This window comes from Cajanus cajan, chromosome 2, assembly GCF_000230855.2.
Source record: "Cajanus cajan strain Asha chromosome 2, NIPB_CcT2T_4, whole genome shotgun sequence".
Classification (NCBI taxonomy): Eukaryota; Viridiplantae; Streptophyta; class Magnoliopsida; order Fabales; family Fabaceae; genus Cajanus; species Cajanus cajan.
In genome coordinates, this window is record NC_138518.1 from 72,512,237 (window position 1) to 72,528,957 (window position 16,721).

Genomic DNA, 16,721 nt, shown 5'->3' on the forward strand with positions numbered 1-16,721 from the left:
TTTGTTGGAAACCTCTGTTTGTTAGGTGGATGCGGAATTACGCCGTGACGATGTATTCTTGTTGAATGGTCAGCTTTGAAGAAAAAATTGTGGCATGCGGGGAATCACGCCGTTCAATTGATTACGAATTTCAATGCAGACCATAGGTTGATTTTAATTCGGTATTTGTATACGTAGTACCCGAAATACTGGTACCTGTACTATACGCAAAGGAGAATCGTCGAAACACGGCCATAGAGATTGCTGTACATCGTGGTGGATGGGAAAGATGAGTCAGCTTGTCAGGGCATACAGTGCCTATCTACTTCATCGAATATTTTTCAAAACAAGAAAACTTCACAGAATAAATGTTTATTCATATTATTATAATAATTAAATTTTATCATAATAAATTATTATGTGACATATAAAAATTGAATTATAATACGATTTCCGAAAATATCGTTTGAAACTTTAAAATATTAATATTTTTTAATAAATTTATTATAAAATAATTATTTAATTTAATATTTTATAATTTAAATTATTATTTTAATGATTTAGAATGAATTCGGCACATATTTTTCAGAATCTGAATCATTTTCCATAAAAATTATATTTAGATTTATAATTAATAATTTAAATAAAATATAAAAAAATTATGAGTTGAAAAAGTAAAAAAGAAAAACAGCTAAAAAGCTAAAAGTAAAAAATAAAAAAAGATCTGATCATCAGCCGTGGACAAGAGTGTAAAGAGATGAAATGGTCTTGTCACTTGTGACTTTGCCCCCATATTTGGTGGCCGGACAACACAAGCGAAGCAATGCACTCTCTCAACGTCTAGCTGAAGCGAAGATCCAAGTGTGTGTGATTGAGGAAGGGACGACCACGAATGGTGTTCAGGTGCTTCATCACCTATTAAGATGATTGAAAATGTTTCCAATATAAAGTTATTTTTAGTTATTAAAAGAGGAGGAATTAAAATAAATAAATAATTAAAATATATAAAATATATTTTTAGAATATTTTAAAATAATTAATAATAAACAACAATCAATTTTGATTTCTCTTGAATGCTAAAAATCCATTTTTATTTTTATTTGATAATCAGATTTTGTGGATCAACATGATAACCTAATGTTAGACTATTGTAATTTCACGAGTGTTTAACATACTCTCTATTTAAAAGAGTGTGATAAAAATGTGTAACCAACATTTCTATTATGACTTTTACATCATATTGATTATCTAAATTAATTAGGTAATAGTAATATTTTTGTTTTTAATATTTTTTTAGAAAAATTTAATAAGTTGGATATATAATTATGTTAAACATTGAAAAAAGGAATTTTGTCACCGGTTATAATCTGGCTAATTCAAATTTCAAACAACACTAGATGTCAAATATGGCATATGCATTGAACCATATTTATTTCAAACTTTTTTAACTGACTTCCAAGGGCGGTTATTCGGTTGGCGTGTAGCGGCAAAGCCGGAAAATGTACAAAATAATCAAATTTGGTACATACTGTGTTGAATTTGCTTCTGTCTTCAAATAAGACGTGCAAAAAACTTGCGTTGCTTAAAAAAATAGTTGAATCTCTCAAATATATTACCTTAGGTTTGATATATAGAATTATATTATTAAGATAATTTTATAAATTTGGATAGCTGGGTATACCTTGTGAAATTACTCTCGCTCGCCCTTTTTTTTCTCCTCTATTTTATCATTTTTTTTTTGCATTTCACTCGTGGTCCAAAGAAAGCACCAATATAAGTTATGAAATTATACTATATACTTTATGAATTTGTTTACCTTTTTGCTTTTCATCCACCAAAGCACTTTTTAAGAGCATCTCCGGTGCGAGTTGCTTATAAGGGTTTAGGGTTTAGGATTTAGGGTTTAGGGTTTAAGCAACTCCTGTGCCACATCATTATCACATCAGTTCTGACTCACTTTATGGGTTATTTAAATTTTAACAAAATTACTTATAAAAATAATTTTGTTAAAATTTAAACAACCCATAAAATGGGCCAGAACAGATGTGACAGTGATGTGGTACATGAGATTTATAAGCAACTCCCATTACAGATGCTCTAACGCATATTTGTAACATATTTTTTCTTCTCTTTTTATGATTTGTTGTATATCTCACATATACGAAAAATTATTAAGTGGTCATATAATTGTTAACTAGTCTTTATTTTGTGTAAAAATTAATAACTAATCTTTATATGTTAATTAAGTATTCTAAAGTTTTTTCATAAATTAAAAAATTTAAATATCTATTATATAATAATTAATTATAACTATTAATACTTACTAGTCTTGAAATATCTACCAATTTCTTTATATTCACGCACATGATTGTCTTTATTTTTAGTGGATAGAGAAGAACTATTTGCATGTGCATGCATGTAGTCTAAGTCTGATAGCTCCAGCAAGTATCAGAATCAATCGATAGATATGAAATTTCAAAATCTGATTCTAGAACAATTACTGTTGTATTCTCATTTTAAGCTACAAAACTGTAACTTCCCAACCCCGATAATACAATAATCATTTTGGACTTTTCAAAAAAGATTATCGGACAAGAACAAAACAAACTCACCAGAAATAGAAATACAAGGGGCTCCATTTTCATACAATTAAATGTATATATATATATATATATATATTAAAATATTGAAGTTTTAATTATAAAATTGAAACAAAATTTGCATGGTCAATGAAGTTCCAATTTGTCCATAAAATATGTGATTATTAAATGAGACAGTTATTAAGAAGGAATGAGAATTCTTTATATATATCACATTTTTCATCCATAAAATGTCAACTAAAAATCTTACATTTTTGTTCTTACTTGATTAAAAAGAATTTAAATAATTATTTTTTTGGGGTTTATAAGTAATTTGTGAAAGAAGGAAAAAGGCACACGATCTTATAGATGAATGAATGTTAACTTTTGGATGGAGATAAAATGAAAGAGTAAAATTTAATAATAGTTGAATGACAATGGATCCTATTATTGTCGTCCTGCGTCTGTCTCGTCGCTCTTCTTACTATATAGTATATACATAAAGGAGGCGTGTCACGTGAAAGTATCAAAAAAGGGTTATCTTGATTAGAGGATCATAACTCCTTTTTTATCCCTCTCCAATTATATATGTGTGCACTGTGCATTGTATATATCTCAAGATACATAGTTTTTTTTACATATTCTTTTTCTTGTAACTCATTTTTTAAATATCAAACTTCAAAATGTTATTAAGCATAGATTCGTGCGGATGTTATGTAATATACCGGAGGATCCCTTAATTTCCGGTATGAAATGTTTGGGATGGTTGGTTACGTAACTTAATACCGGTATGGTCGGCATGATCGACCAGTCGATCTTCACAACGCACTTACCAATGACGCGCTAAACAAGTTTAGTCCCCCCTCTTTTTTTTTAGTATCACAAGGCAGGTCGAACCCTTGACTTGCTTAAAGGTGGATCAACCCCTACCGCTGAACCACACGTTTAGAGTTACAAGTCTAGTCCCCTTAATACACCAGTTTTCCGAATTTGGATCCTTTCTTGTAATATTCTCTCTCCAGCCTCTCTCCTGCAACATCAATAACCATGTGATATATTTAATAGCTCAAATTTAATCTTATAATTAATGTAACTTCTTAAATGATTTTTATAAGATTAAATTTGAGTCATTAGATATATATAATGATTATTAATGTTGCAGGAGAAAGGCTGGAGAGAAAATATTGTAGGAGAGGATCCAAATTCCAATTTTCCTCCATGATTTATTGGGTTCATTTCCTTACTTACGACTCAACTATAACTAGTATAAATAGATTCTAATAAGGTACATAATAAATTTTTTTATTAGAAATTATTAATTCTTAAAATAAATCTTAATATTTTAAAGAATGTTTGGTACGTGATAATTTTTTTTTATGTTTGGAACATGATTCCTAAAACTCATAAATATGTATGGCTTATCATAAATATTTTTGGAAAGTTTTTTAAATGTTATTTGCAAATCAATGATTTTTTACTATATTAAATAAATAAATAAAAATAACATAACGTGACATAATGTTTTTACTGCATTAGATTTTTTTTTAATCTTGAAAAGTTAGTTTCCCATATTTTTATGGAAATAATTTCTTAAAAAATTTATAAAAAATAATTTTTGAGGAACAATATTTTTTTAAATAACAAACTGAACATAAGAAACTAATATTTCTAATGTAAAATTCTCATAAAAGTCAAATTTTTCATATACCAAAGATTTCCTAAAAAAATACATTAATTTATTAAAACAACAATAATAATAATAATAATAATAATAATAATAATAATAATGATAATAATATTATAATAATGTCATTGATAATCATAAAATTAATGATAACAATAACAATAATAATTATAACAATATAGTAAAATAAAGAGATTTCATAATGTGAGGTAAAAGTATAAGAGAATTTTTTTGTTCACCAAATTTTATTTGATTATAATCTATAAATCCCTTTTTACTGGTAGTGAATAAGAAGTAATAAATTTATTCTATTTTCCGGGTCATCAAAGATTAAATTAAAATAAGTTATGATAGTTTAGCTTATCATTCATTTGTTGATATAATATGATATAATAAATGTATTAAATTTATTCATCTGTTGATATGTTTAAATAGGAGGAAGGAAAATTGAGAAGAAGAAAAAACTCATGTGACAGTTTAAAAATGGAATAGGAAATTGAATAAAAAATAAAAAATAGAAAAAACTTTTTAAAAACAAAATTCTATTTTTTCCTTCGGATGATAAAAGTTTAAATGTATGAACTCCCTTAGAGAATGAATCAGGAAACCATGGGATAGAAATTCACGAGATGCAAATAAACCCGAATAGGAATCAACTATAGAAAAGTAAAACATCAATTAATAATATTCAAAAGCAAAATTCATAACATACCATGATCGAGAACATAAAAACCGGATCAGAATCCAAGTTTCATAGAAAACAAGCTAGAGTACTTTACACTAACCGGTCTCATCAAAAGTTCAATTAAATGAAAGGTGCATGCAGAAAGCAGAATATATCCAAAATAGCAGAATCAAAATTTGAAACAATATTTGAACCAATTGGAGTAGGAGTGATTCCATTGTATAATGTTACATAGAAAGATTCAACAAAAATAAGAGTTATATGATGTGCCAAACTGCAAATCAGAATTTAGAAGTGTTAATTCGAACCAAGATTCAGTCTTTGTTATAAAAAATAAAACAACTTTAAAAGATACTATGAAGTACTAATTGGATTTTAAAGATCCACGAATAAAACTTACAAAAAGTACTAGAATATCAATCATGCAGCTCCAAGAAAATTAAAGTCGTATTAGTTTCTGAGCTAATATCCCTTTTTTATTTTATTTTATTTTTTAAAGATACTTATAATGTGCTATAAAATTATCAATTAAGAAAATTAAAAAAGCATGTGTATCGGATTAAGTGAATGAGATGAAAAATGATTTATGTACTCTACCGGTAGAAATGCTTAAAGCGGGAGTTGATGAACTCGATTTAAAAATTTATTTTAAATATTTTTCTATAATATTAATTAAAAGTAATTAATTTTGATAATGTCAATATATTATAAAAAATTTAGCATTTTAACCAATTTTTATATTTAATTTGAATTAATAAGAATTATAATTTAAATTAAATAATTTAAAACGAATATTTTTAACTTTAAATATACTAAAAAAAGTTGTTTCAATCAAATATTCAGATTCCAACAAAAAAAGATTTAATCTCGAGAATGAATTATTATACTATCATGAATCAGATGTCTTTAGTTAAACTTATAATTTTACCAATGTTTTTCTAGCGAAAATTTGTATTAAACTATATGATAAGCATTTCAGTTTTTATTTATTCATGTTAGTACAATATTATGTTTTATTTTTAAGAATTATGGAACATGTGAATTCAATTTAATTAATCACGAAAGTTTAAATACGAGCCTGCATGTTTCATGAACGATTGTTGCAGTCTATATGAGATGAAAATTTATTATTCGGTACATGTCCCATTCTAAAATATTTGTTGTTCGAGGTAAAACACAAATATTAAGAGAAATATTAACATAGCCATTTTTTTGTTGTTAAATTAATTAAAATTATTCTTAAATCTTAAAAAATCTTAATTTTTGTTATAGACTAAATTTAATCAAAATACACTTATAGCGTAAATAATATTATGTATAGCCATTTATTCAAAGTTTATCATGTATGATAAATTTGATAATAACTACTTTAAAAGTTATTCTTAGAAACTTTTTAATTGATTAATAATATAATTTTTTTTATATCTATAATATATAAAATTTAAACGCATAAAATAAAAGACCAATTATCATAATCTTTATAAATAATATTTTTTTAATGATATATGAATACATCAATGAATGATCTCTTAATATATTTTTAATTTTCTCTTTCCAGTCATCATGTGATTATCTCAAATTCTTGGTAATAATGAAACAGAAAGGGGAAAAAAAAGTTAAGTACACCTCCTTTTATAAAAAAAAAAAATTAAAAATTAAAAATATTCTTAATTTTTTTTTTAATTTTACATCCACAAAATTTAATTTAGTATTTTTTTTTCACACATCTTCTCTCTTATTTTCAATTTTTATATGTACTCCCTTACCTTTCATTTATTTCACCTATATTGATAGCATGTGAAAACTAAAAGAGAAAAAAAAAGTGTATGAACAAAAAGAAGAAAGTAACAAATTGAAAGTTAGAGGTGTAAAGTTAGAAAATTAATTTTTTTTTTTTAATAATTTAAAAAAAAATAAAGGAAATGTATTTATAAAAAAAGGAGGTATATATATCATGAGAGAGAAAAAATTGTCACCCAGCAAGATTGATGGTCCACGGCCCAGTCCATTTATTAATTCATGGATGATGGGTGTGATTCATCAAAACACAGTCCAAATATCGATTTAATACCCATCAAAACAAGCCCCAACTCAACGACTCATTTCCAGGATAATGAGCCAGTCCAGTCACATCTCTTCTTACTCCTTGGCCCACCTCTTTACGAGCCCTTGAAATAATGTTAAATTTTTTTTTTGAAAACATTTTTGATATCAACTGAGAACTTAAATTTGAGATTACTGATATCTCATGTCAGTTGGTTCATATAAACAGTTGATACATGAATAGAAAAAAATAAAAATAATTATTTTCAAAATATAAGAAGTCTTGATTCAAAAAAGTTAACAGGCTTGGGGCTATTATGAAAACCGAGCAAAAATATGACACTAGTTATATAAATGTCAATCCTTGAAGAGATGAGAACTGTTTGAGCTGTTGCAAGAAGTACTTATGTTTTTTTTCTTCTTTTTATTTGCTCATAAAAATAACATGTATGTAAAATAAAAGGTCTAACAATAATTTGTAGTGGGAGAATATTGATACACATGTTAATACATAAGAAATAATAATATTTTCCGAATTCCTTTAAGACGTGTTCTTATGATTATTTATAAACAAAGAATAATATGACTTCATAATTCTTTTTTTTTTCCTTAAGTAAATTAATCATTAAAAAATGATAACATTTCCTTAATTCCTAGATCACATGCCATTGCTTTTCTTTTTTAAAATTTATTCACAAATACTTAGAGATTTTTCGCAAACTTGGCGACTTGCCAAAAAGAAAAAAAATAAACACGTATATATATATGGACATGTTGTCGGAAAAATTATTTTTTCCTTGTTTGTTTTGAAAAATTACAAACCGAACCACCTCCTTAAAACCGGAAAACAGGATAATCCGGTGATCAGACAAGAACCTCTTCAGTTAATTTGATAAAACTAGGAGTGATTTTTGCCAAAGCAAGAACTTTTTTTATTCCAAACCCCTTTTTAATTTGATCATTACAACGGTACCTAACCACTAACATCTATGATCATCACTTGTAAAACTATATTTTCCAGAGAGGAGATATATAATTAGGAATCATTACCCTGTGCAATATTTTAACCACCTTGAGATAATTATGATCTAAAAACAATGACATTCCTTAACCAGTCTTGAGTGATGCGCACCAAGGAGTGTTCGCCAATCCTGAAGGGCCACGTAAGCATGAGAATGCCAACTTTCACATTGAAAAAATTGATGGGGACAGGTGGAATAATTCCATTGGACTTTCTTTGAAGATGGAGGCAAACCATGGCTGGCTCTTCCACTAGATTAATGACATCCAAAACAACATCAAGGATTACTTATTATATTGTCTTTTTCAACGGTTTCACATGTAATTACTCAATACCCTCCAAAAATAATACCAAGGAATTGTGTAGTGCCTCCTTTGTTTCTAACACTGTATAAATATGATCATGACCTTGCACCCTATTTTTACTCTCTCCCGTGCCCGAATAGCTCATGATCAACATTTTCTTTATAGTTAAGTTTTTCCACCTCCTCATTAGTTTTGTTCCCTTTGAATTTCTTCTCTTTGGGTATTAAGAAAAAGAGTTTAGAGGTGAAGCTAGAGATTAATAGATAATTTAAGAGTCATATTTATGGCTGATGCATTTGATGAAGAGTGTGATTATCTCTTTAAAGCTGTTCTGATTGGAGACTCTGGAGTTGGGAAATCAAATCTTCTCTCAAGGTTTGCAAAAGATGAATTTCGTTTGGATTCCAAACCCACCATAGGAGTGGAATTTGCTTACAGAAACATCAAGGTTGGAGACAAACTCATCAAAGCTCAAATATGGGACACTGCCGGCCAAGAAAGGTTGGTAACATGTTATTAATTTCTCTCTTTTTCTTTTTCATCACTTCCAATGAATGAGTCTTTGTTGTCTTGTCTCTTTAATTGGTCTTTGCTTTCAACTTTTTTATTTGTTTAAATATTCTTCTTTTCTTGTTTGTTCAATTGTTCCTTTGTAATTTGAATTGTTAGCATCTGATCGTTGTTAATGTTTTGATCATACACATTTTGTTTCAACGTTTATAGAATATTCTTTTGAGTTTGCAGATTAGAATTCGGTTGCATGGTAGATCTTACCAGCATAGGACTTGTTTTCATGAAAGGTTTAGGCTTTTCAAACTGGGGTTTCTAAAGTGGGTGTCCACTGGATTTGCTTAGTCTAGAAGATTTTATTATGAATTAAACTCATTTGACTTATGACAGACTTCTCATCTGTTCTGTTTTGATTTTCTTCCCTTATCTGATCCGAACAAACATGTTGTCCCATGTTTAGCTGTAGTTTTGTTAACTAATTAAGCAAGACTAGTTATGGTGTTTGCAAATAGGGAGGGAGAAATTTTTTTTTTTTAGCATTCTTTAAAATGCACTGTTGATCCGTGATGATCTCTTAGATTTGATCATTAAAAAAAGTCATGCCAATTGAGTACAGGTTTACTTACGTGGGGGAAAGAAATTAGAAAAGTATCACCAGCTAGAATTCATTCAGTGGGACCCTCAAGACACTAAGATTACCATGATTGAATTCTATGCTTGGATTCGGGATTTGGTACATAAACTAGTTCACGAAAACGAATACTGCATCTGTAATTTGTATGATTCAAAAATCCAAAACGAGCCCTCTGTCAAAGGTAGGTGCTTTATTGGAACCTCGCCGTAATTTCCTCCTTTTCAGTGGGTGCATGTAACTTTCATTTTATTCCAACTAATATATTTGAATAGTGACATATTTGTCTCTCCCGAGAGGTGCTTTTGTTTGCATCCCATAAAAAGAATTGTAATCACTATTTTTGCCTTCGGGTTACATGCGCACAATTTCCTATTTCTTTTTTCCTTCTTTGCCACTTCTTTCGTTGTATTTTCATCATGAGAAAGCAGAAAATCCTCCCACACCCTAGTTGAAGAATGAACATGTGACCGTACCTTGTTCCATTAATTGATTTTAATGTTGCGAAAGAAAAATGAGTACAAAGGTATGGGTCGCTCTTGAGTTGAGTAAGTGTAGAAATTAAGCTTTCTTTCTTTCTCTTTTCTTTTATTTGTTTCATCATGCAATGCATTCTAAATAGCGTAACTATTAAGCAAAGCGGGTCCGGGACGTGGACTAGTTGAGCTCATGTTAGATAAAGAAAACATGAAAGTGATAGAGTATGAGCAGAAAGGCAAATCAGCAATCAGCAATCAATGAGTCTGGTGTAGAAATAAATGTGAGGTGGTGAAGATTTTGGTGGCCAACCATATAATCAAACAATTTCTTCTCTCTAATCCTATAAAATTGTTAAACACTCCAAGGAGATACAGACTATTTGTCTATCTCATTTACGTGAGTTATCAATGTCTTCCACACAAAATATAGTTTTACGTGAGCTAAGGTTATATACGAGAAATTCATGTAACAGTTCTGCAAACACTCAATTTCTTCATTTCCAGACCAAAATCTTGGATGAATATTAGTCGTGATGGTTATTTCGTACCGATATATGATTATAAAAAAAACATTATATGATAATTTTCTTATAATGTGAGTGCATTGTAATTAAATTTTGTCATATAATTTCTTCATATAAATTAAAGGACATTTTAGGTTGAATTTTACCAAAGAATGTTCTGTCCCCACTTATTTTGAAGACTTTCCTTATTATATAATTTTGTGGCAGGTTTAGAGCAATCACAAGCTCATACTACCGAGGAGCCTTAGGGGCATTGCTAGTGTATGACATAACCATGAGATCAAGTTATGAGAATGTGAGCAAATGGTTGGTGGAGCTGAGAGAGTTTGGAGGCCAAGACATGGTGGTTGTTCTGGTGGGAAACAAGTGTGATCTTGACCAATCAAGAGAAGTTGAGAAAGAAGAAGGAAAAGGGTATGCGGAAACAGAAGGGTTATGTTTCATGGAAACCTCTGCTTTGAAGAATCTGAACGTTGAGGAAGTGTTCTTGCAAATGATCACAAAGATTTATGACATGACCAGGCAGAAAAGTTTGGCAGCAAAAATGGAGGAGAAACCTTTTAATCTTTTGAATGGGAAAGAGATTCATATAGCTGATGATGAAGTGTCTGCAACTAAACAAACTAGCACTTGCTGTTCAAGATGAGAGGTTTCGTGGGGAAAGTATGGGATTTTTTGAGGATTGATTCTTCATATTTTCTCCACTTCTCAAACATTTTTTTTCTTCTGATTATCGGCCTTCCTTCATTACATGATGGGGTTAATTTTTAAAAAATATACACAAGTGATGCCTTCTTGGTAGAAAGTAAATGCTGATTTTTATATCATACATGGATTTCTTTTTAAATTCTTTGTACGTAGATGATTAGTTTAATTACTTGTCCTACATTCAGAAACCCATTTATTACATCAACCAAGGACGCCCATTTGGTGGATTATAATAAAGCGCATGTAAATTTCAAATTAAATTTTGACCCAATAAACCAGATATTTTATATAAAAATAAAAATTATAAAGATAATCGTAATATAGATCTATACCGTATGGTGCCGAACAGGACGAGCAATCCAAACGCTTTGCATACCCGAACCCGTCGAGTACCCGACACCGCCGACCCCACACGAACGTACGGAACTTGTCGGTACGGTCGGCCAAGGTCAACGTCATTACCAGGCTTAATTACAAGTAAATTAATTAGCATAAACTTCGGATCAGTCCCCTAATTTCCCGGGGCCCAACCCATAATCACGGCCCAACACGAACACCTATAAATAGAACTCCTGAGAGGTACGCAACTACTTTTCACCTACCGCATTTATTACGCCGAGTACTTACTTGAGCGTTGGAGTGTCTTTGCAGGCACCCCCCCTCTCGCTTCGGACCGCCCGGATTGAACGAGAAGACCGAGACCCAAGACCCGACCTACTACAACAAGGATAATTGGAGTGTGTATCCTAACACAGGAACATTTGGCGCCCACCGTGGGGCCGAAGAGACGTTTTCAGCCCCTTTCTTAACTCTACGACTGAGACCGAGATATGGTAGTAACCCGCAAAGGACAATCAACAACGACCCAACCGACTCACAACGTTAATACCGAAGCCAATCCCGCCATGACTAACCAAGAGCGTTACCCGTACGGAATGCCCCAAACTCAACCGGAACCCGTGATACAGCAGGTCCAGCCGAATATTGATCAAACCCAACCAAATTTACAAGACGACCTCCGCGCGTTGCGGGAAGAAATGGCCACCATACGCAGGCAAACAGAAGCCGACGCCCGGGAGCTAGCCGAGTTACGGCGGCAGAATGCCGAACTCCGGAACCTGAACCAAACTTGTGTGCCGTCCACCCCCACAACCGTGGAAGAATCTGCCTATCACGCCCCGACTGAGCCGGTAACTCGAATGCCGAGCACCTCATTGATAGCCAACAGGGCCGAAACCACCGTCCATTCCCTAAGACATCCCTTTTCACGGAGAATAATGGAAACAACCCTCATGGATCATTGGAAAAACCTCCCAATTGAGAAATATGACGGAACTTCCGACCCCGACGAACACCTAAATGTTTTCCTGACGCAGGCAACTCTCTCCACCCAAGACGACTCGGCCCTGTGCCGAATATTTCCCACCTCACTGAAAGGAAGAGCTCTAAACTGGTTCACGAGGTTGCCGAACTCTTCCATCGACTCGTTTGGCGAGTTGTCATCCCAGTTCACTTTGCAATTTGCGACGAGCAAACCGTACAGGACGACCTCGTTGGCTTTAGCGGGAGTGCGTCAGGAGAAGAAAGAGAGTCTGAGATGTTTCATGGACCGGTTCAACAGGATTGCCATGGAGATCGGTGATCTCAACCCAGCCGTGGCGCTGGACTGATTGAGCACTGCCCTCAGGCCGGGACCATTCGTCAATAGCTTATGCAAAAAGCCACCTGTGGACATGAATGATCTCCGACGCCGAGCTGAAAAATACCTGCAAATGGAAGAGTTGGCCGAAACAAGAAATCAAGCTAGAGCCGAGGAGAATTACAACCGGAAGGAATCTAGCCGGGAACCAACAAAAAAGATCAATGCCGACCCCTCAAATTCCCGCCCCCCGAGAGGACCTCGTTACACAACGTACACTCCCCTCAACGCTAGCAGGGCTAAGGTATTGGAGCAAGCCCTCTCGTCGGAAATCTTGATAATTCCGAAAAGAGCGAACACGCCCCCAAGGGCGGACAAAGGGGAAAGCATGCCGATTCCACCGAAACCGGGGGCACTCGACGGAAGAATGCTCGGCGCTAAAGGACAAGCTTGAGGACCTTATCAAGCAAGGTCACCTGAAGAACTTTGTCTCACCGCAAGACCACCGACCAAGAGGGAGAGACGAAGAATACAGTCGGCGAACGTCACCACCAAGGGATCGACGTCACAGGTCCCGTTCGGCCGAAAGGAAGGACCATTCACGAAATTCAAGAGAAGACAACACTCGGCCGAGAAAGATAATAAACACGATCGCCGGGGGTTTCGCCGGAGGAGGCTCCACCTCTTCGGCTAGAAAGCGGCACCTCCGGGCAGTCCGAGATGTAAATACCGTGAACCAACAGAAAGCACCGAGGATGCCGACCATCACATTCTCGGACCGAGACTTTCGTGGTGTCGACCCCATCCAAGACGACCCTATGGTGATTTCAGTCGAGATGCACAACTGCATCGTGAAGAAAACCCTGGTCGACCAAGGGAGCTCCGCCGACATCTTGTACTGGAATACTTTTGTGCAGCTAGGGATTCCCGAGGAGAGCTTAGAGCCATATCACGAACCCCTGGTCGGTTTTTCTGGCGAAAAAGTGATGACGAGAGGGTGCATCGACCTGTATACCCGCTTCGAGTTCGACCAAAAGACTTCCCGAGAGATCAAGATCCGATACATCGTGGTACACGCCAACACGTCGTACAATGTTCTACTGGGCCGACCCTCGATCAACACGTTGGGGGCCATTGTTTCGACCCCCCACCTGTGCATGAAATTTCCATCGAGGGATAAGCAGGAGGTGATCACCGTGCATGCCGACCAAAAAACTGCAAGGGAGTGTTACCTCTCTAGCCTGAAGGTGCAGCCTCTGGCCGAGCCACCCGCGACAGCAAGAAGGGTAAACGTGGTTAGACAGGAGACAGCCGAGAGCATCGACCTCGATCCTCGTTTAGGGGAAGTGGAACGAATTGAGGCCGCCGAAGACCTCGTCCCTTTCCAGCTCGGCCGATCACCCGAACAAATCACCCAAATAGGATCCCAGTTGAGCGAAACTGATGCAAACCGAGTCAGGCAAACTGTCCGAGACAACAAAGACTTGTTTGCTTGGACGGCGTCAGACATGCCTGGGATAGACCCTGGTTTCTTGTGTCACCGATTAGCAGTGTGCCGAGACGCCCGACCGATAGCCCAAAAGAAAAGGAAAATGGGAGACGAGAAACGAAGGGCTGCAAATGTTGAGGTGCAAAAACTATTGCAAGCAAAGTTCATCCGAGAAGTTACCTACACCACGTGGCTGGCAAATGTAGTTCTGGTCAAGAAGTCAAATGGCAAATGGAGAATGTGTACCGACTACACCGACCTCAATAAAGCCTGCTCGAAGGATGCATACCCGCTCCCTTGTATTGATCGGCTTGTAGACGGTGCGTCAGGGCACGCAATCTTCAGCTTCTTGGATGCATATTCAGGCTATAACCAAATAAAAATGCACCCGGCCGACGAGGAAAAAACGACGTTCATCACCGAAAGCGCCAATTTTTGTTACAAGGTAATGCCGTTCGGGTTGAAGAACGCTGGGGCAACCTATCAGAGGTTGATGGACAAGGTATTCCGAGATCAAATCGGCCGCAACATCGAGATTTATGTGGACGATATGGTGGTGAAATCTAACTCCATGGAAGATCACGCGGCCGATCTCGCCGAAGCATTCGGAGCATTGCGTAAACATAACATGCGACTCAACCCCGAGAAGTGCACTTTCGGGGTTAAGGAAGGTAAATTTCTCGGCTTTATGCTATCATCGAGAGGCATAGAAGCTAACCGAGACAAATGCCAAGCTGTAATAGATATGCGGAGCCCGAGCAGCCTGAAGGAATTGCAGCGCCTCTCTGGAAGACTGGTTGCCCTGTCCCGATTCCTCCCTCGGCTAGGCGACAAAATCAGTCCGATGACGAAGCTCTTGAAAAAGGCGTCGACTTTCGCCTGGAACGAATCATGCGAAGAGGCCTTCGCGGCATTGAAAACAGCTTTGGCGACCCCTCCGTCCCTGACGAGACCGGACCGTTTGGATCCGCTGTTGGTATACTTAGCCGTATCAGACGAAGCAATCAGCTCGGTTCTGGTACAAGAAAAGGGAGGCTCTCAGGTTCCCGTCTATTTCGTTAGCCGACTTCTTCAGGATTCCGAGACCCGATACCAACTTATTGAAAAAGTCGCTCTCGGATTGGTACATACCTCCCGACGTTTGAGACACTACTTTCAGAGCCACCGAATGGTCGTGCACACCGATTGCCCGGTTTCCAAAGTCCTAGGAAAACCCGAATTCGCTGGGAGAATGATGGAATGGGCTGTCGAACTCTCGCAATTTGACATTGCATACAAGCCGAGAGGGCCGATCAAAGCGCAATGCCTGGCCGACTTCGTGAACGAGTTACACCCCCACGGCCACTTCGAAGAACAATGGTGGACTCTCCACGTGGATGGCTCCTCAAACAGCCAGGGGAGCGGAGCAGGTGTAATCTTAGAGGGGCCGAAGGGCATTACTTTGGAGCAATCCCTGCGTTTTCGATTCAAAGCCTCCAACAATCAGGCCGAGTACGAAGCCCAGATAGCCGGGCTCAGATTAGCCGAAGACATGGGCGCGACGAGAATCAAATGTCTGACCGATTCTAAGGTTGTGGCCGAACAAGTAGGTGGTAATTTCCAGGTCAAGGACCACGTGATGATGAAATACTACCACACTTATCAAGGGCTGAAGTCAAACTTCCAGGAGGTGTCGGTCGAGCACATCCCACGAGAGAACAACACTCGAGCCGACCGGTTGGCTAGGCTAGCCACAACCAAAAAACCAGGTCACTTGAGAACCATCATCCAACAGGAGATCGACCACCCCAGTGTTGACACGGAGTTGATAGCAAATGTCGATGCCGACCACACCGCACCGAAAGATCCCCCAGACTGGCGAGCCGAAATCAAAGCTTTCATCATTGACGGGGTCACACCAGACGATCCAGCCGAGGCCAAACGTTTGCGAACCCAAGCCAGTAGATATACTATCATTGCCGGGCAACTGTACAAACGTGGTTTCTCTACCCCGCTGCTAAAATGTCTCGACCTCCATGAAGCCGATTATGTGACGAGAGAGGTGCACGAGGGAATCTGCGGCCTGCACTCGGGAGCAAGGACAACTGTCTCCAAGCTCTTACGGGCCGGATACTACTGGCCGACCATGAGCACCGACTGTGCAGCGTTTGTGAAGAAGTGTCTACCGTGTCAGAAGCATGGGAACCTAATCCACCAGCCGGCCGAGCAACTACATTGCATTCCCCCCGCATGGCCATTCGCTACCTGGGGAGCTGACATACTAGGACCATTTCCGATCGCCAAGGGACAATGCAAGTTCCTCATCGTAGCCGTGGATTTGTTTACCAAGTGGATTGAGGCCGAACCCCTGGCATGCATCTCCGCCCTCCAGGTTCAAAAATTCCTATGGAAAAACGTCATCACCCGCTTCGGCGTCCCTCACACGCTAGTGACCGACAACGGCCT

The 16,721-nt window shown here is 36.3% G+C and overlaps 1 protein-coding gene across 1 annotated transcript; it reads left to right on the forward strand.

The window, feature by feature from the left end:
- Nucleotides 1-8,310: 8,310 nt before the first annotated feature.
- On the forward strand, nt 8,311-11,287 carry LOC109799634 (ras-related protein RABA6b). The gene is made up of 2 exons (XM_020360234.3): nt 8,311-8,797; nt 10,648-11,287. Exons 1-2 carry the CDS (start codon nt 8,580-8,582, stop codon nt 11,084-11,086), a joined length of 657 nt encoding a protein of 218 aa, XP_020215823.1. The 5' UTR covers nt 8,311-8,579; the 3' UTR covers nt 11,087-11,287.
- The last annotated feature ends 5,434 nt before the right edge of the window (nt 11,288-16,721 follow it).